The sequence below is a fragment of the Geotrypetes seraphini genome, chromosome 9, assembly GCF_902459505.1.
Source record: "Geotrypetes seraphini chromosome 9, aGeoSer1.1, whole genome shotgun sequence".
Lineage (NCBI taxonomy): Eukaryota > Metazoa > Chordata > Amphibia > Gymnophiona > Dermophiidae > Geotrypetes > Geotrypetes seraphini.
Window position 1 is genome coordinate 185,867,086 of NC_047092.1, and position 25,861 is coordinate 185,892,946.

At 46.2% G+C, this 25,861-nt stretch overlaps 1 protein-coding gene across 2 annotated transcripts in view; it reads left to right on the top strand.

The window, feature by feature from the left end:
- The window catches only part of LOC117367244 (solute carrier family 12 member 9-like), a 154,406-nt gene that overhangs the window by 33,666 nt on the left and 94,879 nt on the right, over window positions 1–25,861 (top strand). For both annotated transcript variants that reach the window (XM_033959668.1, XM_033959669.1), the window contains one exon: window positions 1,518–1,629. In XM_033959668.1, the coding sequence (XP_033815559.1) occupies window positions 1,518–1,629 (112 nt within the window). The remainder of the gene's footprint in view (window positions 1–1,517; window positions 1,630–25,861) is intronic.

Sequence of the window (25,861 nt, forward strand, 5' to 3'; positions counted from 1 at the left end):
GCAGCATCTTTCCTTCCCTCCCCTCCCCCTGAGCAGCAGCACCCACTGATCCTTGCACCGTGAAACCTGACATACCTCCAAGGCTTCCTATAACAGCAGCGGTGACAGCGCTCTGAACAGGCTGCTTCGCGGCCTTCCCCCTGCCGCATCACCAATGATGGCATCAGAGGGAAGGCCCTGGCAGGGAAAGCCGCAAAGCAGCCTGTTCAAAGCGCTGCTGCTGCCACTGCTGTTTTACAAGGCCTCAGAGGTATGTCGGGTCTCACCAGGGTGGTGGGGGGGGAGGGGGTCGATGAATCGGTGAGTCTGATTTTCTCGGACAATGAATCGATTTGCCGATGTGAATCAAATCAAAACGGTAAATCGGGCAGCACTAGTCTCAATCTGCCATCATGATCCCTTTCTGTGTTAATATTTATGACATGAGAATGGAGTTAATTTGTTTAGGGCTTTGGTTAAGCTGATTCTTAGCTATGCCAGCTGCATCTGGGCACAGCGAGCCCCTCAGGCATCACCCAGTGTCAATAGTCTGTATGCCTAGAGAAGGGGTGTCAAAGTCCCTCCTCGAGGGCCGCAATCCAGTCTGGTTTTCAGGATTTCTCCAATGAATATGCACGAAATCTATTAGCATACAATGAAAGCAGTGCATGCAAATAGATCTCATGCATTTTCATTGGGGAAATCATGAAAACCCGACTGGATTGCGGCCCTCGAGGAGGGTCTAGAGTGTAGAGTAGACCTGTGTGTGGTATCTTTCCAAAGCATGGCTCAGGCTTCCTGCCTACTAAAGGGTTAACCAAAGTCTAAGAAGCATAAAATTCAGTAATATTGGGAGCTGGTAAGGCGGAAAAGTGAGGGCTTGTGAAATCTATTTTCTGTCCACTGATGTATGGCCGCTGCAGTTTCTTTATTTCTTGGTTTTGTTTGTCTCAATCACAGCTGTGATGCTGCTCCCCGAGACGTCCGCACCTGTATCGTGCTGGGACTTTTGCTTGCCTTAATTCAGATGCGCTCTCTTCCAGGAAATTGAAAATTGACGAAAAATGCAAGCGAATGCTTGAACCCAGCAAGGAGAGTGCGAATCACAGAGCCCGGGACAGAAGCTTGGGGCAGGGCCAAAGTTTTGTTTTGCTGTGTGGAAAACAATTTGCAGAAAACCAGCTGTAGAGAAAAGCTGATGTATCGATTCATTTAAGCAACATGCAGGGGAATAAAGTCAGTGGCTGTCACTTGTGATCTATCCAGGATCATTCAGCCCCGTAACCTCATCTAATCCAGCCAGACTCGTGTCTTCATGTGCTTGCTCCTCGGACACCTAGGGCTCCAGAGGTGGGAAGGGTCGCTCTCTCGCCAGGCTCCAGGAGTGTGGCTGACCCTTAGCTGTTAGTCCTGTTGCCACTGGTTTATTCCCAACCCCTCTTGATGTACAAAACAAATACCTCTCTATATGTGAGATAATACATTTGTAGAGACACTGCTTTTGTGGCTCAGCCAATTTTTATTTTTTTTTTCTTCAGGGGACCTGAAGAATCCAAGCTATTCCATCCCCAGAGGAACAATCAGTGCTGTGATTTTCACTTACGTCGTGTATAACCTGCTCTCCTTCCTGACCAGCTGCACCTGTGACAGGTACGCCCATACCCCCCCTCCCCCAACCCCAAGCTGATGAGGACGGGCTGAAGCTTGCTGACACGTCATCTTTATCTCCATTGACCTGTTACCAAATGAGACCACGAAAGTGGAGCAGTGTAGAAAGGCACCTCTGGAGCTTAAGGGGACCAGATGCGTCCTGTCTCTGGTGCATGGTCGGTTCATTAGCGCCTGCCTTGGGTGCAGGTGGGCGTCTAAGGGAAAATGATCCCACAGGAAGTGGAAGCTCACAAGTGTTTTTTGGCACGTTTTACATGTGAAGAGGGACAGATTTATGGTGTTCTTAGGCAAGTCAGATGTAGGGGTACCAGACGTCCTGTGAAAACCAGACCTGGCCTCTTTTTAAAGGACTGTCCGGGTGCCCAGAGGGATTTTCAAAACCCAGCGGTTTGTCCGGGTTTTGGAAGTCCCCCAAGCTTGGGGTGCATGACATCATCGCATCGATGTCTGCACTTGCGTGGAGGCCCTCGGGGAAAGAGACGGGCGGTTAGGCTGGGAGCGGGGCTGGGGGTGGAACATGGTGGGGCCAGGCATCCTCGTTTTTTTGTGTTTTTTTTTAAGAGAAAATGTGGCAACCCTAGACGGCAAATTCCAGAGAGTGGGAAGAGGGTTTGGGTGAGATACTGAAGATTAGAAAACAAGGAAAGGAAGCGAGGAAGACAGCAGTACCACAGCGGCATCACATGTGCGTGGCCCTAAGGGAAGCCAAGGCTGTCTAGCACCCTATTCGGGTCTGTTTTATAAAGTCCAAACCCTTCACCAGAAGTTTAAACATTTAGGGATAAATTGTCAAAACGGAATGGGGCGATTCAGCGCAGCCGCACTCGAATGGCCATGTTGAATTGCCTCGTGGGGCTCTGTGCGAGAAAGATCTGTCGCAGCCTTCCTCTCCCTGACCTAAAGATTCGCAAAACATTGCCCCCCCCTCCCCCAAGGAGCCAATTGAGGCCCCATCCTCAAAACAGAAGGACTAAGGCCATTGAGGACAAGTTGCTTTATATGGGGAACTCTATGTGGGGTGCCATTGCGCCCCCCTCCACCTTTCCTTTACCGGCACTCCGCCCTCCGGTTCTACAACAATTCATTGCGGCCACTTCAGCGCTAAAACGGCCGCGATGACTCCTCCTAGATCCTTCTCAAAAGGCCATGAAAAATTAGGTGTGCTGAACGCAAACTCCATGATGCCACTTAAGCACTCAGCCGCCGCTCTGGAATACTAGCACGAGTCCGCAGTTTAGGCGTGAGTGCTTCTGCCAGCGCAGTGCCAGTGGCGTAGACCGGGGTGGTGGTGTCCCTCCCCCACCTCTTTAATTCTCCCAGCGCGAGAAGCATTGAGAACTTGCTGCCCGCGTCGTGTCGACTCTCCCTCTGATGTAACTTCTTAGGCACAGGACCCGGAAGTGACGTCACAGAGGGCTGACACCGATGCGGGTAAGAAATCCGTGATACTGTGCGCGCCAGGAAAATTAAAGAGGTACAGGGGAAGGGAACACGTTTGGCAAGGGGGTTGTGGAGAGGAGGATGGGTGCCAACGCCCCCACCAAGATGGCACCCGGGGCGGACCTCCCTCCCTTACTATGCCACTGTGTGTGCCTAACTCTAGGCAATTAGGTGTGTAAATGATCATATTCTATAACCTGGGTGCTTAACTGTCTGATCGCCTCGTCCCCCCTCCCCCCACTTAAAGCTGCAGCTCTGGAATTTGAGCGTGCAACTTGTAGAATAGTGGCTAAGGGCAGTTATGCATGTAATTGCTAATTGGTACCAATTAAGGCCAATTACAGCCAATTAACAGCAAATTGTTACTACTATTCCTATTTTTTGTTTCTATAGCGCTACCAGATGTACACAGTGATATACATTAGCATGGAAGAAACGGTCCCTGGTCAAAAGAGCTTACAATCTAATTATGACAGACAAGCAGGACAAAAAGGGTGAATCTGTACACGATAGGGTAGGGGACTGAAGAGGAATGGCAAACAGATAGGGGGGCTTTATAAGTGGGTTGAGCTTAGGACTTAAATTTAGCTGCAAAAAAGTGGGCTTTTCGCATGGATTTGAGAACTGCCAGGGACGGAGCCTGATGTGTCAAGCCAGGCAGTTTGTTCCAGGCAGACGGTGCAGCAAAGTCGAAGGGACGGAGTCTGGAGTTGGCAGTAGAGGAGAAGGGTACATACCAGGGACTTACCTGATGAACAGGAGAAAATGAAGCGACTTGAGGGGAGGGGTGACGTCAGCATAATGACATCATTGGATTATGGCTGCAACTTTTTTTCTATAAATTGCTTGCACAACGTTGCACCCTAATCGGAAATCTGAGTGGGGGGGGATATGGTCCAGCCAATTTTTCTAAAAGCTAGTTTGCCTGCAGAAATGTCTTAAAATGACCCTCTTTTGTGAACTAACACAGAGCTTTGCCAAAGAGGCACGGAGAAGCTCTGAGGCAAAGCTGCCATACCACAACACAGTTCATTCTGCAGCTCTGCAAATATTAACGCCATACCCTGGAGCACCGATGCACTTTTTACAGTCCAAAGCACATCTCCGGCAGGCCCCCTCCACTCTGCCCTTGGTGTACGTCTATTGAATCAAACTGAAGTCCGCTAGATGTGCTCATTAATATCCAAGCTGTCCTTAGTTTTCAGACTCATATCTGTTTTCAATACATATTTGATATCTCTAAATTGCTGCCAAAGTTGGGGGTTATAAGGCAGAAGGGAAAACTGCTTTGATCAGAAGAAAATTGTCTGCCCCCGGTTAAGCTAAGTAAAGAACAAAATCCGAGATGCCTCATTCATTTTGTAACTGATAATTATGCACAAAGATATAGCAGAGGAAATTAGTATTGTTAAAATAGACATATCTTGAAGAATTTGTGCTTCAGTGGCTCGTTAGCCAAGCTCACCCCATCACCTGCTCTCAACCATCATCTACCTTCCTCTGCCTTCTAATCAAGTTTCAAGTTTTATTTAAAATTTGATTCAAACACTGCTTATTTATTTAAAAATGTATATACCGCATGGAACCGCATACATAAAATCTTGCTTCCCTCCGATTATCACAAAGAACATAGACATGTCCAAACAACATCGTTAATCGTTCCTGTTATAACAGGGATTGAGCACAAATTCAATCAATTCAGAAATACAAGTAAGCTTTAAATCATACCTTCATGTCAAAAACCAGAAAGTTGTATGCGGTATATACATTTTAAAATAAATAATAATAAATATATAAAATCTTGCATTCCCTACGATTTCCACTTATGACATATTAATATTTCTAAGCGATGTACATCAATAAAAAATGAGGGACACAAAAAACATACATGTCTGGACCCTCACTAAAACTAGACTGACTTGAAACATAGTGGAAAAAAGGGAGGAACTAGAATTTAATAGGCCAGGAGACATTTAAGGGGGAAAGCAAAGGAAGGTTCCCCTTTGTTCTGTCTCTTTACTCTCGAAGCACTTCCTGACAGAAGTATTTCAGCAAAATCGACCCAGGCCTGTCCGCGGGCATGAATTTCTAACTTCCTGTTGCCTCTGGTTCTGGTGTTACCAGGCCTCATTCTTCGTAGCTAAGGGATTTCTGTGAAGACGGAAGTTTAGATCTAAGTGGTTCAGTGAGATTTCTCCAGCTCGGCCCACTTTGTGTATAACTTTCTGAACTGTGATGCCCGTCGCCACTCCCTCATATGCTTTATGGAAATTCCAGCAGGCTGTGCTATTAAGTTATTATCTTGCAGCGTTTCTGAGTCATTACTCTGGAGGCAGTGCATTAGCGGTGGATCAGTAGCTCAGCCACAAAGCTAATAAAACTTTGCTGTTTCTGCTACAGGATTGAATCTGACGCTTTCATGTAGCATCCTGATGATCTAATCCCCTTCCCCCAAATACTTCCTTTTTCTGTCTGGGGCTGCATTCCGGTACATTTTCAGCCTCGGCAGGTCTCTGTCCGGCACTGGGCTCAAAATGTGGCCTTGTTTTCACCTTAATCTCCTCTCTGCTCTGTCCCTTCAAACTTATTTCTTGCCTACTTGCTACAAGTGAGATCAGTCTGGTATGATGAGAAAAGATACTGAAGAGCCCTTGCAGAAAATCTCACAGTACAGCCTGTGCCTTCCTGCAAAACTACAGCAAAAACCAAAAACATAATCAGCGAGCATGTTAAAATCACGGCAGTAATCCCCCTTCTGACTGTTTGATGTCACCTTTCCTGTGGTGCTTGGTTCGGACAGGAGCATGACTGAATTGAAAAAGCAAAAACACCGCTGGCCCCCTGACCTGGCTTCCTGCACAGTGGACAATGATACAGGGGCAAAGTTTGTCACCATCCCTGTAGCTTCTGTCTCCATCTTACAAGCCTGATTTTTATATGGGGGAGAGGGATTTGGGAGGGCTTGAAAATGGGGGTTGGGGTTCAGGGGGTATCACTAGACACTAAGGAGGTTTATTTTACAATCAGGATTGAGCTTGTCGGGGTGAGGGAAGACAGAGGCCCCACTAACCTTCCAGTGATTTCTGTGCTACTGGGGGTGCATGAGAAATCAGGGAGCCCTTTAAAGCACCAGGTATTTTATTTTTAACTGCTAGGGTATTGGGGGGGATGGAGGTGGTGGGGTTGGAGTGAAAGAGTGGGCAGCGCTAGACACCCTCTTCTTTCAAGAACCCTTCTACTGTGCCCTGCATGAGCCCCCGAGTACTGGCTAGAGATTCCCTTCTGAAAATCCTGAAGCTTTGTGACTGCAGTTCTAAGCTCTAGCCTGTAGTGTGTGCTGTAGAGCAGAGATTGTCAACCCAGTCAGGCATAGCGTGCCCTGAGCGCTCTCGTTGACGAGTGTAATAGACGACATGATAGACTGACATACTGTAACTGTCTCTTGCATATATTTGGTTTTCTCGTGATGCAGACTTCTTATTTCTTATAATGCACCCTGAGTGCTCTAGTTGACACATGTAATAAATTGTACGGATAGTGGCAAATAGTGTCACAGCGAACACATGGTTTACCAGGCTCTCTGGCCAAATCATTCCCCCACCAGGCCTTTAAAGAGCAGCTTAAAAATTCAAGATGCTCATTCCCAAATGTTATTAATACAGAAGGTGTAGCTTCCATAGCCACTGTTCTTTTAGGGTAAATGACATTCATTCAGGTGTTTCAAAGGTGAGCTTACAGCAATTTATTTCATACGCTCTTTGGATGTAGTCTGATTTCCAAATGATTTTTAACATTTTGATGCCTAGAATTTCTGTTCTGAAAACTTACCTAATCTGATCACCCCCGTGTAGACTGTTAAAGAGGGGGTCAAGAGAATGAAGTTAAACTCTGATGGTCCTTTGTGGCTCAGTTTAAATATTGCTCTGATTTGAAATCATGTATCCAGGCCCTCTCCTATAGTGCTGGGTGACGGTCATAGGAGCCAACTTTTCAAAATGATTGGGGGCACTCAAAAGCCCCACCCCATAATAATAATAACAGTTTATATACCGCAGGACCGTGAAGTTCTATGCGGTTTACAATGATTAAAAATGCTACAAATTGAGTAGAACGGACAAAGTTAGAAATTAGTGACCACCAGTTCTAGAGATCAGTTGTTGTGGGAAAGATTGTCCAGGTCAGTTCCCTAAATACTTCAGGATTCAGGAACAGATGTGTTTTTAGGTGTCTCCTGAATTCCCCATAAGTAGTAGGCATAAGTTGTTCCAGGTCTTTATCCCATAATGCTGCCTGATGTGAGAAAAGATGTTGATGATGTTTTTTAAATTTACATCCTTTAACCGGTGGAGAAACAGAATTCGAGTGTGAGCTTCTCTTATGTCTGTTGGTTGAGAAAAAGAAAAGGTCACTTATATATTTAGGGGCTAATCCGAATAGTACCTTATAGCAAAAACATCCAAATTTGAACTTCACTCGTGCTTCCATCGGCAGCCAATGCAGAAGTCGGTAGGAAGGCGTTACATGACCAAACTTCTTCAACCCCAAAATTAGCCTGACCGCCGCATTTTGAACCAGTTGTAATCTCTGCATATTCTTCTGGGAAATTGCCAAATGGGCGATATTACAGTAATCAAGTTGGCTCAGTAGAAGAGTACTAATTGTAATTCTATTTTTTCCATTCATTTTTCATATAGACATATAATATAATCTTATTAACAATACATAATGGTTAGCCACAACAATAAACTACACTGTATGCTTTTCAACATTCATTCCTACCAGAACACCTGGCCTTAAGTAACATATGCAGAACACAGATAACCCCTATGCAAATACGGGACCACAAACTAAAAGTACTAATATATACAAATGAAACCCTAAGATTGAAGACTCTGCATGCTGTACAACCCCTCTGAGACATAGAAACAAATGCATTTCTTCCTGAACCATGCAAAATATTGACAGCAGATGTAAATTCTCAAAACTGGCCTATTTCAATCACTAAATTGAAAATAAAATCACTTTTCCTACCTTTGTTGTCTAGTGATTTTATTTTTCTAACCATCTTTTCCCAGTCTCTGGTCGCACTTCTTTCTGTCTGTGCTCTTAACTGTGTATCCAGGGCCATCTTATCCATTTGCTGTTTTTCTCTCCTTTTTCACTTTCTGCCCTACATCCAACTTTGGCTTTAACTTTTCATTTCATTTTTAAAATCTTTTTATTGAAAATTTTATGCAAAGTTACATTGATATTAATTTTTGACATTCAAAATTCTTCTGCTTTCTTCCTTTTCCAATCTATCCATGTGCAACATCTCCTCCCTCTCTCTCCCCTTCCACACCCATCCTTGTGCACCATCTCCTCTCTCTCTCTTTTCCCTTCCATACCCATCCCTGTGTACCATCTCCTCCATTTTTCTCCCTCTTCTGTGGTCTGATATCTTTGTCTTCCCCCTTCCCCCCGTCCCATGGTCTGGCATCTTTGTATTCCCCCTCCCCTCTCCTATGGTCTGGCATCTTTCTCCTCTCCTTCCCACAGCCTGGTATCTCTCCTTCTCTCCTGTGGTCTGGCATCTCTCCTTCTTTCCTACCCCTGATCTGCATTTCCCCCTGCTCTCATCCCTCTCTGCCCCCAGCTTCAGGGGGCCCCATGGTCCAGGCATCTCTCCCTCCCTCCCTTCCCCTCACCTTCCTGGTCTCCTTTCAGTGTGGCAGGAATTCTCACAGGCTGCTGGCGCTGCCCCAAAGCTTTCCCTCTGCTGCAATCCACCCAGGTGAAAACAGGAAGTTGTGTCAAAGGGAGGTGTGTGACAGCCTGTAGGAATGGCTGCTGCACTGGGGCCCCTCTGAAAAAGATTTTGAAAGGAAACCGGGAAGGTATGGGGGGAGGGAGGGAGATAGACAGAAGGAGAAGAGATGCCTGGACTTTACGCCAGCCCTGGTCATTTGAGGTCCCAAAAATATTGGGGGTGCTCGGGCACCCACAGAGCTGACAGCTATGATGTCGGCCACTGAAGGATAAAGAGGAATGGAATTTGTATATCGCTTTTTCTGGGTGGTTCACACAATCAAAGCGGTTTACATATTTTAGAGAGGTCCTTATTTTGTACCTGAGGCAGGGAAGTGTTAAGTGACTTGCCCAGAGTCACAAGGGATCAAACTCAGAACCTCAGGGTGCTGAGCTGGCTGCTCTAACCACTAGGCCACGCCTCCGCTGAGGGCAGCCTGTTCACCGATTGGTGTGTTCCCAACAGCACGCAATCAGTATACCCTGCTCTCTAGATCAGTGTTTTTCAACCGCTGTTCTGCGGCACACTAGTGTGCCGCGAGATGTTGCCTGGTGTGCCGTACGGTCAGGGCCGCCATCAGGGCAGTACCACCAGTCCTGGATTCAGGGGCCAGGAGCTGACAGGGGGCCCGGGCTCCCCCAGGGTCCTAGGCCACAGTCTAGGGAGAGGGGCGGTCCGCCCCACGTGGACAGGAGAGAGCTGGACGGGGGACCCGCGGAGTTCAATACATCTTGAGCCACGAGGCTCGTCTTCTGTTCCTGCCTGCCCTGCAGCTAACATATAGCCGATCGCAAGCGTTCCCCGATGTCAGCGCTGACGTCGGAGGGAGGGCTTAAGCAAAGCCTGCCCTCCGACGTCAGCGCTGACGTCGGAGAATACTTCCGGTTGGCTATTTGTGCGTGGCAGGGCAGGCAGGAAGCAGAAGACAAGCCTCGCGGCTTGAGCTTCGTTTTGTTGAGAAAGTTGCAAAGATGGGCTGGGAGGCAAACACGGAACACAAAAGGGGGGAGGGAGTGCGTTTTGGACACAAGGCATGAACTTGGGAGAGAGGAAGGGAGGGAAAGAGATCCTGAGGTGGGGGAGGGAATGGGTTTTTGGACACAGAAGGCATGGACTTGGGAGAGAGGAAGGGAGGGAAAGAGATGCTGAGGTGGGGGAGGGAATGCGTTTTTGGACACAGAAGAAATGGACTTGGGAGAGAGGAAGGGAGGGAAAGAGATGCTGAGGTGGGGGAGGGAATGCGTTTTTGGACACAGAAGAAATGGACTTGGGAGAGAGGAAGGGAGGGAAAGAGATGCTGAGGTGGGGGAGGGAATGCGTTTTTGGACACAGAAGAAATGGACTTGGGAGAGAGGAAGGGAGGGAATGAGTGTTTGGACACAGAAGGCATGGACTTTGGAGAGAGGAAGGGAGGGAAAGAGATGGTTGTGTACACGGGGAATAGAAGAAAGGAGAATTTTTGGTCATAGGGAGGGAGTGAGGTACAGATAGTGGCATACCAGGGTGGGGGGGGCGGTCTGCCCCACCCCGGGTTTACGTCCCAAGGGGGTGCACAGCTGGCCACCCTCCAGTGTTGTCCCTAGGCCGGCAAACTGCGGCTCTTTAGCCACTTGAGTGCCACCGCCGCCATCGGGAACAGGCCGGCGCCAAGTTCTCCCTGCTTTTCCCTGTGGGGCCGGCCAACTCTTGCCACTCGCGTCAATTCTGATGTCGGAGAGGACGTTCTGGGCCAGCCAATCGCTGCCTGGCTGGCCTAGAACGTCCTCTCCGACGTTAGAATTGACGACGGGTGGCGAGAGTTGGTCGGCCCCGCGGGGAAGAGAAGCAGGGAGAACTTGGCGCCGGCCTGTTCCCGATGGCGGCGGTGGCACTCAAGTGAATTACTTTATATATAGTCAATATAGGCACAGAGTTAAATTTTTTAACATTTTCTAATGGTGGTGTGCCTCATGATTTTTTTCATGAAACAAGTGTGCCTTTGCCCAAAAAAGGTTGAAAAACACTGCTCTAGATCATTTTAAGTAGGTCAAGGCATGTCTAGCGTAACTCGATGCCTCTTGGCTTTCTACACATTCTCTGAACACTTAAAATGTCTACTTAAGATTTACACAGGAGTAAATCTGTTGAGGGAATAAATTTAGAGCAACTCACGTTTACAGAGCTTCTGCCGCGACTGCAGTGCTCTCGAGGGCAGCTCTCATGAGAGGGAAGTGGGTAGAAGGATAATTATTGTAAGGTACCTCTCGCCAGCGCTCGACTACGCAGTAAGCTAATGGCTGGCAAGGACGTGATTCCTTTCAGATGCAACTTCCGTTCTCTCCACTACATCACCCCAATGTGTGATGATTTCTCACTGGGCCACACCTATATATCGTACTGCTTGGCTAAATTTACCCTGACCTGGCTCTTTCCTATCCAGCCAACCTGCACAAATTTGACTGGGTAAAGGGGGGGGGGGCTTCAGCCAGATAAAATTTAGCATTAATTTGTACATTTAAACTTTTTTTGAGCTGCTCATGTTCTGTATAACCCACAGCATGGTGTATACAGTACAAGAAAACAATCTTCTGTCCTGGTGGGCAGATGAGCAACCCTGAAGACAAGCTCTGCTGTGTGGCCCCTGGGTCAGGATCATCAAAGCTCAGATTTAAAATCAGGGAAACGCCAAGGCAGTTGTTAGTGGAAGCTTGAGTGGTTGCAGTAGTGAGCTAGGAAGTCAGGGTTCAAATTCTGCTCCTTCCACTGATATTGTGACCTTTGGCAAATCACATCATCCATCCATTGCATCAGATTCAAACTAACATAACATCAGTCTTTGTTTATATACTGTGAAAGCCTTTCGGTTCGAGGCGGTTTACAGGAAAAATGGCTGAGGAGAGTCAGGGAACTACAGCAATGGCGAAAGGACTGAAAATTGTATAGATCGCATAGAGGGAGGTTAAGCAGGATTATATAAAGAGGGAGATAGATAAAAAGGTCAGGATGGCCATCGTCTTAGAGCAACAGCGTGGAACAGAGTGTCAATGGGTCGGGAGTCTTTTCATGGAGACAGTTGACAATACGTAGAATAGTAATCAGGTACTCGTAAGTATTTTCCTGACGTGTACTGGCAGGCTCACGAACTGACTGGTACCTGGGGCAATGAAGCAGTGCTGGGATTGAACAGCTCAACTCAGGTGAGAAATGAAATCCCTTGTTCTGATTAAAGTGGAGGTCCAAACAGTGCCAGTTCCAAAAAAGAAACTATGACAATTGTAAGCTCTAGGCAGTTCTCCCCCCCCGCCTCCCCCCTCCCCATCTAAGTACTGTAGCATGGCCAGTCAAACCAAGCAAGACCAGAAGCCCAGGATGGGCAAACTGGAAGAAACGCCATTTTAGACCCTTTGCCATGTGATGTGCTGCTCTGCCCAGTGGTATACAGGTGGCGAAATCTCCGAAGCCTGTCCAGGTATCAGGCAGTTAATGGCTGCTCATCCTACAAGCTGGGAACTTCTCTCTCCCCGTCTTGGCATTCCCTGCGAAGCAGATGGCCAGGAATGGAGCACAGAGGGGTCATTCCAGTCTCGGGAGCGTCTAATAACCCACGCTCTCATTTGCTCCAGTTTAATGGCCCGTCGGTGTCTCTAGATCGAACCCCTCCTAGAGATCAGAGGTTCGTCTGCTGGCCTGTGTGAGATGCAATGGAGGAGCTCAGGGTCTAATTCCAGAAGCAGAGCACGTGTTTCTTTCAGCTCATCAGGCTGATTAAAACAGCACCTGAGTCGCTCACTTTCTCCCTCGCAGAGCCGCAGTGGCCACACGCTATGCAAAAGCAGTCGGTTCCACCTCCCACCATTCATATTTTCTTCCCATTTTTAATACCCCTATATTGGAGGGTGAGGGGGGGGGGGGGACAGAGAGAAAAATGAGCAGAGATTTATCAAGTTTAAAAACCCTTTTCCTAAATTGAAATCCTAAGTAATTTAGACTCAAGTAATTATCTATGTATGTGTGTCAGGGTGGCCTCTGTCTGCAACAGCTAATAAAAATTCATCCAAAGAATTGGATTTTCTTGTTGCTTTTGTTGTTTTTCTGCAGATTGAAATCGGATAGAGCTGGGCTGCCAGACGATTTAGCAAAGGGGGACTTTGGGCTAGATTTGTGACCTCTTAGTGACCCTGGCCCGATTCACTTACCTGTCTTCCGACCATCCTCCAATCCGCGCATGCAAATGAGAGCAAGGCCATGCAAATGGAGGCAGGGACACGATTCACTAAACTTTATTCCTATCCAAGCGACTGCTCAACACCATTCGCTGAAGCCCTTTGCGACTGCCCTGCCTTCTGCAGCCCTGCTCTCTGCCCTGTCAGCCCCGATCTCCCGCTGCCCCAAGTGCCTCCTGCAGCCCTGAACACACCTGCCTTCCAGCCCCAAACCCGAACACGCCTGCCTGCCCCAACTCTCCCACCCTTCCCCGCACTACAAGCCCGTGATTTTAACCCACGGGCTTAAGCGGGTTAAAACCACGGGCTCCCAAAAGTTCCTCGATCACCAAAACGGCTCTGAGGTCCAGCAATAGCATTTTTGTAGGCTTTCTTGCGGCCCTGGCTGCGCTAAGAAGAAGAAGAAAAAACAAAAACAAAAAAACAACTCCGATGGCATGGAGGTCCCGCGCATGCTCAGACCATCTACAGATGGTCTGCGCATGCGCGGGGATCGCTATAGCGCAATCCGTGCCTGCAGATGGGGCGTTCCTTCGACCGCCCTCATCTGCATGTTAAAGTTTACTGAATTAGTTGGACCTGTCTGGATCGGGCCCGAATCAGGCCCAGTCTGGCAGGTTAGTGAATCCTTCCGTTTCTCCTTTGGACCGAAAGAGAGTGAGGAACTGCTGGGTGGGAACTTTCTGCTGGAACTCAGCCTCTGCTCTGCTCTAGGAGGGAAGAATTAAGCATCCTTGCTCTTCCTCTTTACTCACCAAGCCGGGTTGAGTTGCAGATGAAGTGGCATGAACAGTGAATGCAGTGAAGCTTCCAGCTGTTGGTATGATCACCTGGTGGTGGTTTGGGGGGGGGGGGGGGCGGTTACCAGCTTGTCTTGTGCTGTCCCATTTCCTGCAAACTGTCCAGAGCTAATGGTCAGGTCAGTATTTTAAAATCCCGTTGGTGGTGGTCTTAAGCAAACCCAAGAGACCTTGGGTATATGTCCAGTGCTTCTAGACAATAAAAGGCACCTTTCAGACCTACTTGTGACACACTGTGTATCCCTGTGTCCATCTCCTGGGACCTCCACTCCTAGGGGTGATGGGCTCTGTATCCCAGTGTCCATTCTCCAATCCCTCCAGTGAGTCCAGTCACAAATCCAAGACCAATAGTCTTTCCCATCTCATTTCCTGTCCTCACCTGAAACCCCAACTCAGACTACATTGTCCTTTTCCATCAATTTACTTTCAAGATCAGATTAACCAACCTGTAATTCCCAGCTGCCTCCTTCCTTCCTTTCCAGTTTTGTGGAAGGGAACTACATCAGCCTTTATTCAGTTCTCCTGGACCACTTCCAACTCTAGAGAAGCGTTGGAAAGGTCAAACAGTTGAGCTGCCAGAACATCCCCTAAGTTCTTCATTTACCCTTGGATGTATACCATCCAGCCCCAACACTTTGTCCATCTTTAGTTTAGTTAGTCCTCACAATCTTCTGAAAATTATTCAAGATCTTCCACCCTTCCATTTCTGTTCTGTGGTCCTTTTCTCAGGCTTTCAATGGCGAACATAAGATTTGCCGCTTCTGGGTCAGACCAGTGATCCATCGTGCCCAGCAGTCCGCTCACGCGGCAGCCCTTAGGTCAAAGACCAGTGCCCTATTTGAGTCTAGCCTTACTTGTGTATGTTCTGTTCCAGTAGGAACTTATCCAACATTGTCTTGAATCCCTGAAGGGTGTTTTCCCCTATAACAACCTCTGGGAGAGTGTTCCAGACCTCCACCACTCTCTGGGTGAAGAAGAACTTCCTTATGTTTGTACGGAATCTTTTCCCTTCTAACTCTTGTTCTCTTCACCTTGGAGAGGGTGAACAATCTCTCTTTCTCTACTAAGTCAATTCCCTTCAATATCTTGAATGTTTCAATCACTGAACGGAAGTATTTAAGCAAATTCAATTTATCCTCATCAACTTCTACATATTCCTCCCCTTCACCCTTGAGTTTTACAATTCCATTTTTGTGCTTCCTTTATCACTAATATGTTTCTAAAAAAATTTTTTTCTCTCCCCCCCTCACCCTCCCACCCTCCATTCTACTCTATTGGCTTGTTTTCTTCTATTTGCATCTTTGCTTCCTGACTACTGTAGCAGCTTCCCTTAGCTTTTCCAGATATTGTGATCACTTTTAGTTTACGAAGACTAATCTCTTTTCAACTACTATTTTTGAAAACCATAGTGGCCTCCTTTCCTTTAAAAAAAAAAAAAGGTTTTTAGCCCTTTAAAACATCTGTGTTTTGCCCACTGTTTTTCTGTGTTACCTTTCCAGTTTTACTTACACTGCTGTGGCATGAAATACGTTTATCTGAGTCGAGACTCCTTATATGTCTGCATATTACCTTATGGCTCAGAGTTGGCTCTATCACACATCTTTCATGGCCTGAAGCAGAAAGCTGCGCAGTATAGTCATGTCCCGATGGCTTAGCACACAGCCTTTATCATGAAATTAATTCCACAAAAACCCCACAACAAGGTCCATTGAGACCAGCATCCTGTATCTAACAGTGGCCAGTCACAATACCCGGTAGATCGCCTGTTTCTCTTGTTGGCATAATGATGGCAGTCTTTTTGTTAGACAAGAGTTGGTTGGTCAGATGGGACAGCATCTCTATCTTGGAGTTTGGGAGAAGGATGGAGAAGGACTCGGAGGACTTGTTCTAGGAGGGGAGGAGGTCATGTTTTTTGCTTTTCTATAAGACAAAATATGATTTTTGTTTGTCATCTCTTTGGAAAATACTATATATGTAATAAACCTCAGGCCTTCTGTCCATTTGTACAGACAGTGGATGGTGATGGATGAAGCTTTTCAAACTGAACTCATAACTTGTCTCCCAGGAGAATTTCTGATTTGCTCCACAGATCTGTCATTCTATAATTTTTCACTTAATGGTTGTCCATTAGATAATGTTCTGTGATTGAGCACTAGAAGTGATTTCTCATTTTATTTTATACATGGAAAAACCTGGCCTCAGGGCTGCACAATGATCTTTGCAGCTGAAGCTGTTTTCGTTCAGGGAGGGTGAAACAGTTATCGGAGGGTGCCCAGGCTCCGAATGTTGGTTACAGTTGGGCAACCTGCCAACCTGGCATAGCTTCTACTAGTAAATTGGGGAAGTCTCTGATCTTCAAACTAAGAGGGTTTTTTTTTTTACTAAGGCATGCTATCCGATTTAGCATGTACTAAATGTTAATGCATCCATAGAATATAATGGTATTATCACCTCCCTTTTCCTACTGTCCTTATGCACCCAAGCATCTTCCTGGCTTTGACCATCGTCTTTTCTCCCTCTTTTGCCACCCTGAGATCATTAGTTTTTGAGTAAAGCAGCTGGATTGAGTGATAAGTTTGCAGTGATACAAAGAGCACAAAACGGAGCTTGGTATAGTCCTCGGAATCAGCTTCCGTCTTACTGGGCAAAGAATACCCGAGAAGACGCCATATCCTGTGTACCCAGATATTCCCCTTTAGCTGTTCGAGTGGGCTGCATTTTAAAACAATACCGAAGATTGCTGGAAGTGGATCAATGTTCTGAGAATATCAGATGTACGATGTCTTACAGTAGATGCCCAAATCTAAAGGATTTGCCATGACAGTCAGATGTTTGAATCGAGTCAGCGGCTACTTGAATAGTAGAACCTCGGAAATGTGGTGTGCGATATTATGGTTGAGGGGGACACTGTGGATATTTCTTATGGAGCTATGGTATGACTAAAAATGTCTACTCTGTGTTTGACGGCAAATGTTATTTATATGCTAATTTGTCTTTGTCAGTTGGTTTATATAAGACAAATGCCATGTTTATTAGAAACAAGATTGTGTGAACGTAAAAATAATATGGAGCTCAAGAGGGCCGAGAAAACTCTCATTAAAGACTTTATGGAATTTCAGGGTGCTTTTACGGATATGAAGGGTGCTGTAATTGACTCCTTTATGGAGATCTCCATAGGAAACAACATCAGACTGAACAGAAATGGATTTACAAATTATGGACTGTTTGGCCAGATGACCTAAATTCAAGAGCAAAATGGTTTGCATTTTTTTTGATTGGTGAATTTTTTGGGGGGGATGGTACACATTCAGTTTAACAAGTAGAAATGAAACCCGGAGCATCTATATAGCCCAAACACCTTTCTGTGGAAGGCAGTGCGTTGGTTGGTATGAGTTCCCTTGAAGCAGCCAGAGTGACTGGCGAAACGAGGATCCCTGTTGGGATTTATGGATGGTTCAGCAGACAAAATTGGATGTGATAGACTAGAGCAGTGGTCTCAAACTTGCGGCCCGGGGGGCCACATACGGCCTGCCAGGTACTATTTTGAGGCCCTCGGTATGTTTATCAAAATCACAAAAGTAAAATAAAACAGTTTCTTGATCATATGTCTCTTTGGCTATAAATGACAATATTATTATTAAGACTTGGCCAAAAGGAAAAATTTATAAATTATAAAGAGTTTTAAAATTGTCATTTCTTTAATAAAACATGAACTATTTTTTCTGCGGCCCTCCAAGTACCTCCAAATCCAAAATGTGGCCCTGCAAAGGGTTTGAGTTGGAGACCACTGGACTAGAGGATTGTTGGAACCACTTCGAAGTGTAATGCTTGAGCTTAAGCTGACAGGTGAATGATTAGCCTAAGGAAATATTTCTTTACAGGGGAAAGGTTGGTAGATGTGTGGAACAGCCTCCCAGGGGAGGTGGTGAAGACAGGCACTGCATTTGAGTTCAAGAGAGCACAGAATATGTCTACATATGGGATTGTAGAGCCCAGCATGAGGAGTATGTGTTGCCGTGGTTGGAGCTCCGGCCCCAGCACCCTGGGATTGTGGGTTCAAACCCCGCGCTGCTCCTTGTGACCTTGGGCAAGTCACTCAGTCCTCCATAGTCCCAGGTACGTTAGATAGATTGAGTCCCTGATTGTAAAATCACTTCTATAGCCTTGATAGGTGGTCTATAAACACCTAATAAACTTGGAACTTGTGTGGATAACCTGAGGACAGACTTTAGGTGCAAAATGGCTTTCTGCACATTAAGTTTCTCACTCTGAATAATTTTATAACCAGCCATCTTTACTCTTAAAAGGGCATTTCGATGGAAACCCTTTAGCATGATGGCAGGTAGTGGAGCATCAGGATTCTTCTCAGGTATCCGTTCTGCTTCTCAATCCTCTCCCCTCTTTTCTTCAAGAGATGCTTTTCATTCTATACCGTCTGCACTGAAGTGATTTTATTGACCACGAATGGTTTAACGTCTGCATTAGAGGCAGCAGACCTTGAATCAGTGGGAAAAGATTAAAGCGGCCCTTTTTGGAGAATCTTCATCTAATGATTTCTTCTCCTCCACAAATCTGTGATTTGCCAAATTTTTGAGTTTTTACATCTTTGTTTTCCATTTTTAAGGCCTTTCTTACATCTAGACCTTCTTTTTTTTCATGTGTCTCTTTGATGAACCATTAAACTGGATCAAAGGGAGATCTGTAGCCTGGATGCAGGGGGCTAGGAATCTTTATTGGGAAAGCAGCTTATTGGGCCTGGGCCTAGATTTGGACTTAGGGAAAGCAATAGCCTATGGAATCACATTTTGAAGACATCAAATTCCTGTGCCAAACTGGCACCTGATTCCATTGGTTGAGACCTCTGGGGACAAGCCCCTCCCTCTGCTCTTCAGTCCTGACTAGTAGAGAATGACACGGGGACAAATTTTTCCCCATCCCCGTGTGTTTTGTCACTGTCCCTGCCCCATTCCTGTAACCCTTGAACACTTATGATTTTAAAATGTTTGAGGCTTGTGCGGATGAGGACGGAGCTTAAGCATTGGTGGAATGAGGCATTATGACATCACAATCTCAGTTCTAGAATGTTGCTACTTATGATGTTAAAGTGTTTGAGGCTTGTACAGATGAGGGCGGAGCTTAGGCATTGGTGGAATGAGACATTATGACATCACAATCTGAGCTCTTGAATGTTGCTACTTAGGATTTTAAAGTGTTTGAGGCTTGTGCAGATGAGGGCGGAGCTTAGGCATTGGTGGAATGAGTCATTATGACATCACAATCTGAGCTCTAGAATGTTTCTACTTAGGATTTTAAAGTGTTTGAGGCTTGTACAGATGAGGGCGGAGCTTAGGCATTGGTGGAATGAGACATTATGACATCACAATCTGAGCTCTTGAATGTTGCTACTTAGGATTTTAAAGTGTTTGAGGCTTGTGCAGATGAGGGCGGAGCTTAGGCATTGGTGGAATGAGGCATTATGACATCACAATCTGAGCTCTAGAATGTTTCTACTTAGGATTTTAAAGTGTTTGAGGCTTGTACAGATGAGGGCGGAGCTTAGGCATTGGTGGAATGAGACATTATGACATCACAATCTGAGCTCTTGAATGTTGCTACTTAGGATTTTAAAGGGTTTGAGGCTTGTGCAGATGAGGACAGAGCTTGCAGAAATGAGGCAGGGACAGGAAAAATTTGTCCCCTTGTTATTCTCTACTGACCAGGATGTAGTATTTACATGGCTGCCCCTCAGGTGCTGGTTGGGTGACCAGCAGAACTGGCTTTTAAATAGGATCCAGGAGGGGTGTAGAAGGAGGACATTTCTCTCTTGCTACTTCCCCTTTCTGTGTTTGTCACTGTGTGCCTGCTTTCTCTATTCCCTCTTTTCCTTTCCCACTACTCCTTCCTTTGGGTCCCTCAATTTTCTTGCAATCACTCAAGTCCGCCCCTTTCCTCTATTTCATCTCCCCCCCCACCCCTATTTTCCCATCTCCTTCAGAATGGGGGTTGATTTGTTCTCTTTCAAGCCACAGCACCCTAGAGAAGCTCCGTTGCCACCTTAAATCGCTTGCAGCCAGATGGGGGGATAACAGGGATCCAGCTGGGATTTCTCTGCTATGTCCTATCAAGAAGCCATGAAGATTCATAAAGCATGGGATAAAAATAGAGGATCTTTAATTAGAAAACGAAGGATGTAAATTAAAGAACTAAGATCGGTATTAGACAAACCTGCACGGTCTGTGTCCTATATATGGTGATTCGGTGTAGGGTGGGCTGGGGAGAGCATCGATGGGAACTCCACTAACTTTGAACAGGAGGATGTTAATGGCCAGACTTTACGGTAGATGTCCTGCAAACACCGGGATGGTTGAATAGCTTGGACGGCAACTTCAGCATTTGGAACCTAGAACAATACCAGACTTTACAGTCTATGGCCCAGAAATATCAAAGAAGAGACAAGTTAATCAAATCATGCAATTTTTAAATGAGTATCACTAATGGGCAGATTGGATGGACTGTTTAGGTCTTTTTATCTGCCATCATTTACTTTAGTATAATGAACTGGCAGCCTGGAGAAACCCCCAGAGATGCTAGGGCTCTCCTTCCCCCTGTCCCAAAAGGGTCGTGCTCAGTCATTTAATTACATTTCTTTCCACCTGCTGTAGCCAGGGGCCAGATATACAAAACCTTTTGAAAGCGAGCACAATGAAATCAGTCAGGCTTTTGACTCCGAGCATCCTGCTTCCGAAGTGCCTTCCTCTGCCAGCTCACAAAAGGTATCACAGGAAGGGAACCAGCAAATCTATAATATCGTACTGCAGCCAAATGTTGACCATACAAATCTGTGGGAGTCAACCATTTCATAGGTACATTTCAAAGAGGAGGGCTCATAGTTCCCTCCAAACTTCCAGGGCCAGTACCAGTACCATGGGCATTTTGGATTCTTCAGTGGGATGTTTCTAATCCAAAGAGTACTGTAATCGTGTTCACATACCACAGACTTTGCGTTTACAAGTCCCTGGACCAGCGTGAAACAGTTTCCTATGCTGTATCGTCTGTCCGGTGACCCTTAATTTGTTCCAGACTTTTCCATGAGCGATGAGCATGCCCCCACCAGTCTTTGCACAGTTCTAAGAAATGAGATATTTCAAACATTTCATTGTAATCCAACTCTCAGTCTTCTGTGGAGGGAAAAAAATATCACATATCTGATTGTACAGAAAGAAAAGGAGAAAACCTGCAGAGGCATCATTATGTAGGTCAGTTTGTTTCCTGCCTCTCTTGGGCAAAACGAGAGGCAGCTCAGGACACACGCCCTACACTTATCTCCAGAACGCACTGTGCTTGAGTCGAGTCTCTTTCATTTGGAAGGAAACGCTGCAATGAGAGGGCATAGGATGAAGTTAAGAGGTGATCTAAGGAAATACTTTTTACAGAAAGGGTGGTAGATGCTTGGAACAGTCTCCCAGAAGAGGTGGTGGAGACAGAGACTGTGTCTGAATTCAAGAAGGCCTGGGATAGGCACGTGGGATCTCTCGGAGAGAGAAAGAGAGAATGGTTTATCTGCCATCATGTTTCTATGACCTCACAATGCAGGTGTAAAGAGCCTTAGCCTATAGGAAGAGGACATGCAAATGTTAAGAGCCTTAGCCAATAGGGAGAGGAGGAGGAGATAGTGGATGCCGGGGATGGGCCATTTGGTCTTTATCTGCCGTCGTGTTTCTATAACCATAATGCTCTATGACCTCACAATGTAGGTGTAAAGAGCCTTAGCCTATAGGAAGAGGAGATGCAAATGTTAAGAGCCTTAGCCAATAGGGAGAGGAGGAGATAGTGGTTGCTGCGGATGGACCATTTGGCCTTTATCTACCATCATGGTTCTATACTGGATTTAGCTTTCAGGCTGGCAGTAGGTCCTACTGGTGGTGACAGACCGCACGTATGCCATGCTGAGAGCACAGACATCTGGATGCCTCTCCCTGATAAGCCACGCTGAGGGCGTAAGCACCTGGCCGTCTCTCCTTGGTGCGCCATGCCTGAGGAGAAAACACCTGGCCGTCTCTCCCTGGTACGCCTTGTCGAGAGCACAAACATTGGCCGTCTCTCCCTGCCACTAAAGACTATTAGTGGCTCTCCATGCAAGATATATTCCTGGGAGAAATCAGTTGCAAGAATGAAATGAATGAATAAATCCTGGCGCTCTCTGCTCGGAAACACTTTGCAAGCTATTAACTGTATAGAAAGTGCCTCATGTCAAATGGAAAAGAAATAGCAGTTGGTAAAGTGGCTGAGAGAGAGAGAGAGGGTTTTTTTTCTGCTTCTCACGATTTGCTTTGCTAATTTTATTTCCTTATTTCAATTTATTAAGGTGTTTTTCTTGTCTCCCGCTCCCCCTCCCCCTCCTTTTATCATTCGAATGCGCTGTTAACAGGATGAGTCTCGCAGGGAGACCAAGACTCAGCTTATGGTTGTGTTGAAGGGGTCTCGTGTGAGGTTATTTGGGGTGCAAGCCTTAAGCCTTGGAATTCATTTTCTTTGAAATAAGCCCAAAATAAGCAAACATTATTTTGGACTAAAGTAAATGACAATTTGTCATATTTTAAAGGTGGTTTTACACAATTAAAGCAATATGTAAAGCATCCCAGCTATTTTTTTTTTCCATCTCAGAACTTAAGAAGAACCTTACTGGGTCAGACCGATGGTCCATCAAGCCCAGTAACCCGTTCTCACGGTGGCCAATCCAGGTCACTAGTACCTGACTAAAACCCAAGGAGTAGCAATATTCCAGCTACTGATCCAGAGCAAGCAGTGGCTTCCCCCATGTTTTTCTCAATGACAGACTATGGACTTTTCCTCCAGGAATTTGTCCAAACCTTTCTTAAAACCAGCTGCGCTATCTGCTCTTACCACATCCTCTGGCAACATGTTCCAGGGCTTAACTATTCTCCAAGTGAAAAAAATTTCCTCCTGTAACTTCAAGTGTCCCCTAGTCTTTGTATTTTTTGACGGAGTGAAAAATCGATCCACTCCATTCAGCCGTCTCTTTTCCAAGCTGAAGAGCCCAAACCGTTTTAGTCTTTCCTTATACGAGAGGAGTTCCATCTCCTTTATCATCTGGTAGATTCAAAGGCAATGTTAGGAAATTCTACTTTACGGAGAGGGTGGTGGATGCCTGGAATGCGCTCCCGAGAGAGGTGGTGGAGAGGAAAACGGTGGCGGAGTTCAAAGAAACTTGGGATGAACACAGAGGATTTAGAATCAGAAAATAAGATTAAATATTGAACTAAGGCCAGTACTGGGCAGACTTGCACGGTCTGGGTCTGTGTATGGCCGTTTGGTGGAGGATGGGCAGGGGAGGGCTTCAATGGCTGGGAGGGTGTAGATGGGCTGGAGTAAGTCTGAACAGAGATTTCGGCAGTTGGAACCCAAGCATAGTACCGGGTAAAGCTTTGGATTCTCGCCCAGAAATAGCTAAGAAGAAAAAATTAAAATATTTAAATTGAATCAGGTTGGGCAGACTGGATGGACCATTCGGGTCTTTATCTGCCGTCATCTACTATGTTACTATGTTACTATCTTGGTACTCTTCTTTAAACCTTTTCTAGCGCCGCTGTATCTTTCTTGAGATAAGGAGACCAGAACTGAATGCAAGACGCCAGGTGAGATTGCACAATACAACTTCTTATATCTCGCAATTTTCAGCAAGGAATCATTGCAGCTTACAGCAAGATGTATTACATTTGTGGTATAGTGCTGTTGATAAGCGAGTTTAATATTGCTAGATTAGTTTAAAGATGGCAGTGTGTGGGATGAAGAGGGCTGGGAAGAGCTGGGTCAATTCCAGAGAAACATAGAATATGATGGCAGAAAAGGGCCACGGCCCAACAAGTCTGCCCACTCTAATGACCCACCCCCCTAAGTTCTTCCTTGAAGTGATCCCACGTGCTTATCCTATTTTTTTCTTAAAATCTAGCACGCTGCCAATGATCAACCGCTCTTTTGGTGAAGAAATACTTCCTAGTTTCGCTGTGAAATCTCCCACCATGTCTCTTCCATGTCAATTTTAATCTGGTCAGGTCATAAGCAATGGTTGGCCAGTTCCGTTTTGTGTCTTAAATTTGGATTTCCGTGGTTCCTTTCCTGCAAGAAGGCTTTCAAGTCCAGCATTTCTGAAACCTTTGTCCAGCAGCACATTTGGACGCCAGGGTTATGCGCACAAGCTTTCAAAAAAGTGAGGGCCAAAGAAAAAACTGTCCTTATCAGTGTTGTCTCATGAACCTGGGAAAACCAGAGCCATTGAGAGAGAATTTCTTGACTAGACTCACTCAGGGGTTTTTCTTGATGTCGCCAGTTAAGTACTTCACCAGGAGGAAGGAGCAGGACCCGATTAAGAGCCTGGTGTTGTGAGAACATGACCCTCAGTCAGTGTTGGCATTGTGGTGTGGAGATGGCACCAGGAACCTGGGTGGGATTTGGCAAGGGAGGTTTTCATCTCGGGAAAGTGCTCCTATAAATAACCTTTTCCTTTCCCCTTTGATTAGCAGGAAGCAGGCAGGAATTGGTTAGAATTATAGCCGTCATGTTCTAATATCTTAATGCACAGACATTATTCACAGTGACAGGGGGAGACCGAGCAGCGCTCTGCGTGCGTGTCTCAGGCGAATAGTCACAAGACATTTTTCATGCAGAGTGATTTCTGTAATAGGATGCTTTGATATTCTCCCTTGAATGTGTTAACATGGACTAATGGTGGAAAAAGCAAATGAAAGGGAGGGGTGGGGATGGGGGTTTACAGCTTCCTTCCACTCCGTCGCTCTCCCTGGCTGCTGCTTCTCATCTGTACACATTAATTCCTGCTGAGCTACTGAGTACCGAAACGCGCCTCTCTCCACTGCAATCAATGCGGCCTATTCCGCACCTTCTGGGTCCCCTGCCAAGGGTCTCGCATGTACTTGCTGTGTCTGGTCAGTGTGCTGCCATATGCTATGATTGCATGATCGTTGACAGCTTAAAAGGACCAGCTGTTTCTTCCAGTCTGCCCAGTCACTCCAGTCTGCACGGTCTTGGGTGTATCCCAGCTGCCAGCCACAGAACCCGTAGGACCTCACTTCTGAACGACGACTCGGTTTCCTTGCTACTCTCTACTACTTATCACTTAGATAGCGTTGAAGGGCGTGTGCACTGTGCAGTGCTGTACATTTTGACATTTAATAGATAGTCCCTGCTAGGAAGAGCTTACAATCTAACTTGGACAGACAAACATGACATATAGGGTTGGGGATGGAGAACCCAAGGGGAGAGGAGTTAGGAGTCAAAAGTACTCTCAAAGAGGTGGGCTGACATTTATAGACAATCCCTGCTCAGAAGAGCTTACAATCTAACTTGGTCAGACAGACATGACATATAGGGTTGGGAATGGAGAACCCAAGGTGGGAGGAGTTAGGAGTCGAAAGCACTCTCAAAGAGGTGGGCTGACATTTATAGACAATCCCTGCTCAGAAGAGCTTACAATCTAACTTGGTCAGACAGACATGACATATAGGGTTGGGGATGGAGAACCCAAGGTGGGAGGAGTTAGGAGTCGAAAGCACTCTCAAAGAGGTGGGCTGACATTTATAGACAGTCCCTGCTCAGAAGAGCTTACAATCTAACTTGGTCAGACAGACATGACATATAGGGTTGGGGATGGAGAACCCAAAGTGAGAGGAGTTAGAAGTAGAAAGCACTCTCAAAGAGGTGGGCTTTTAACTGGGCCCGCCGTAGGGATTTGGGCAACTTCTTCCAAGCATACGGTGTAGCAAGGTAGAAGGGACAGAGTCTGGAGTTGGCAGCTGAAGAGAAGGCACAGAAAGGAGGGACTTACCAGCTGAGTAGAACTCACGGGGGGGGGGGATCAGAGGGGGAGATAAGTGAAGAGAGATAGTGAGGGGCAGCTGAGTGAGTGCATTTGTAGGTCAGGAAGAGGCGTTTGAATTGTATTGAGA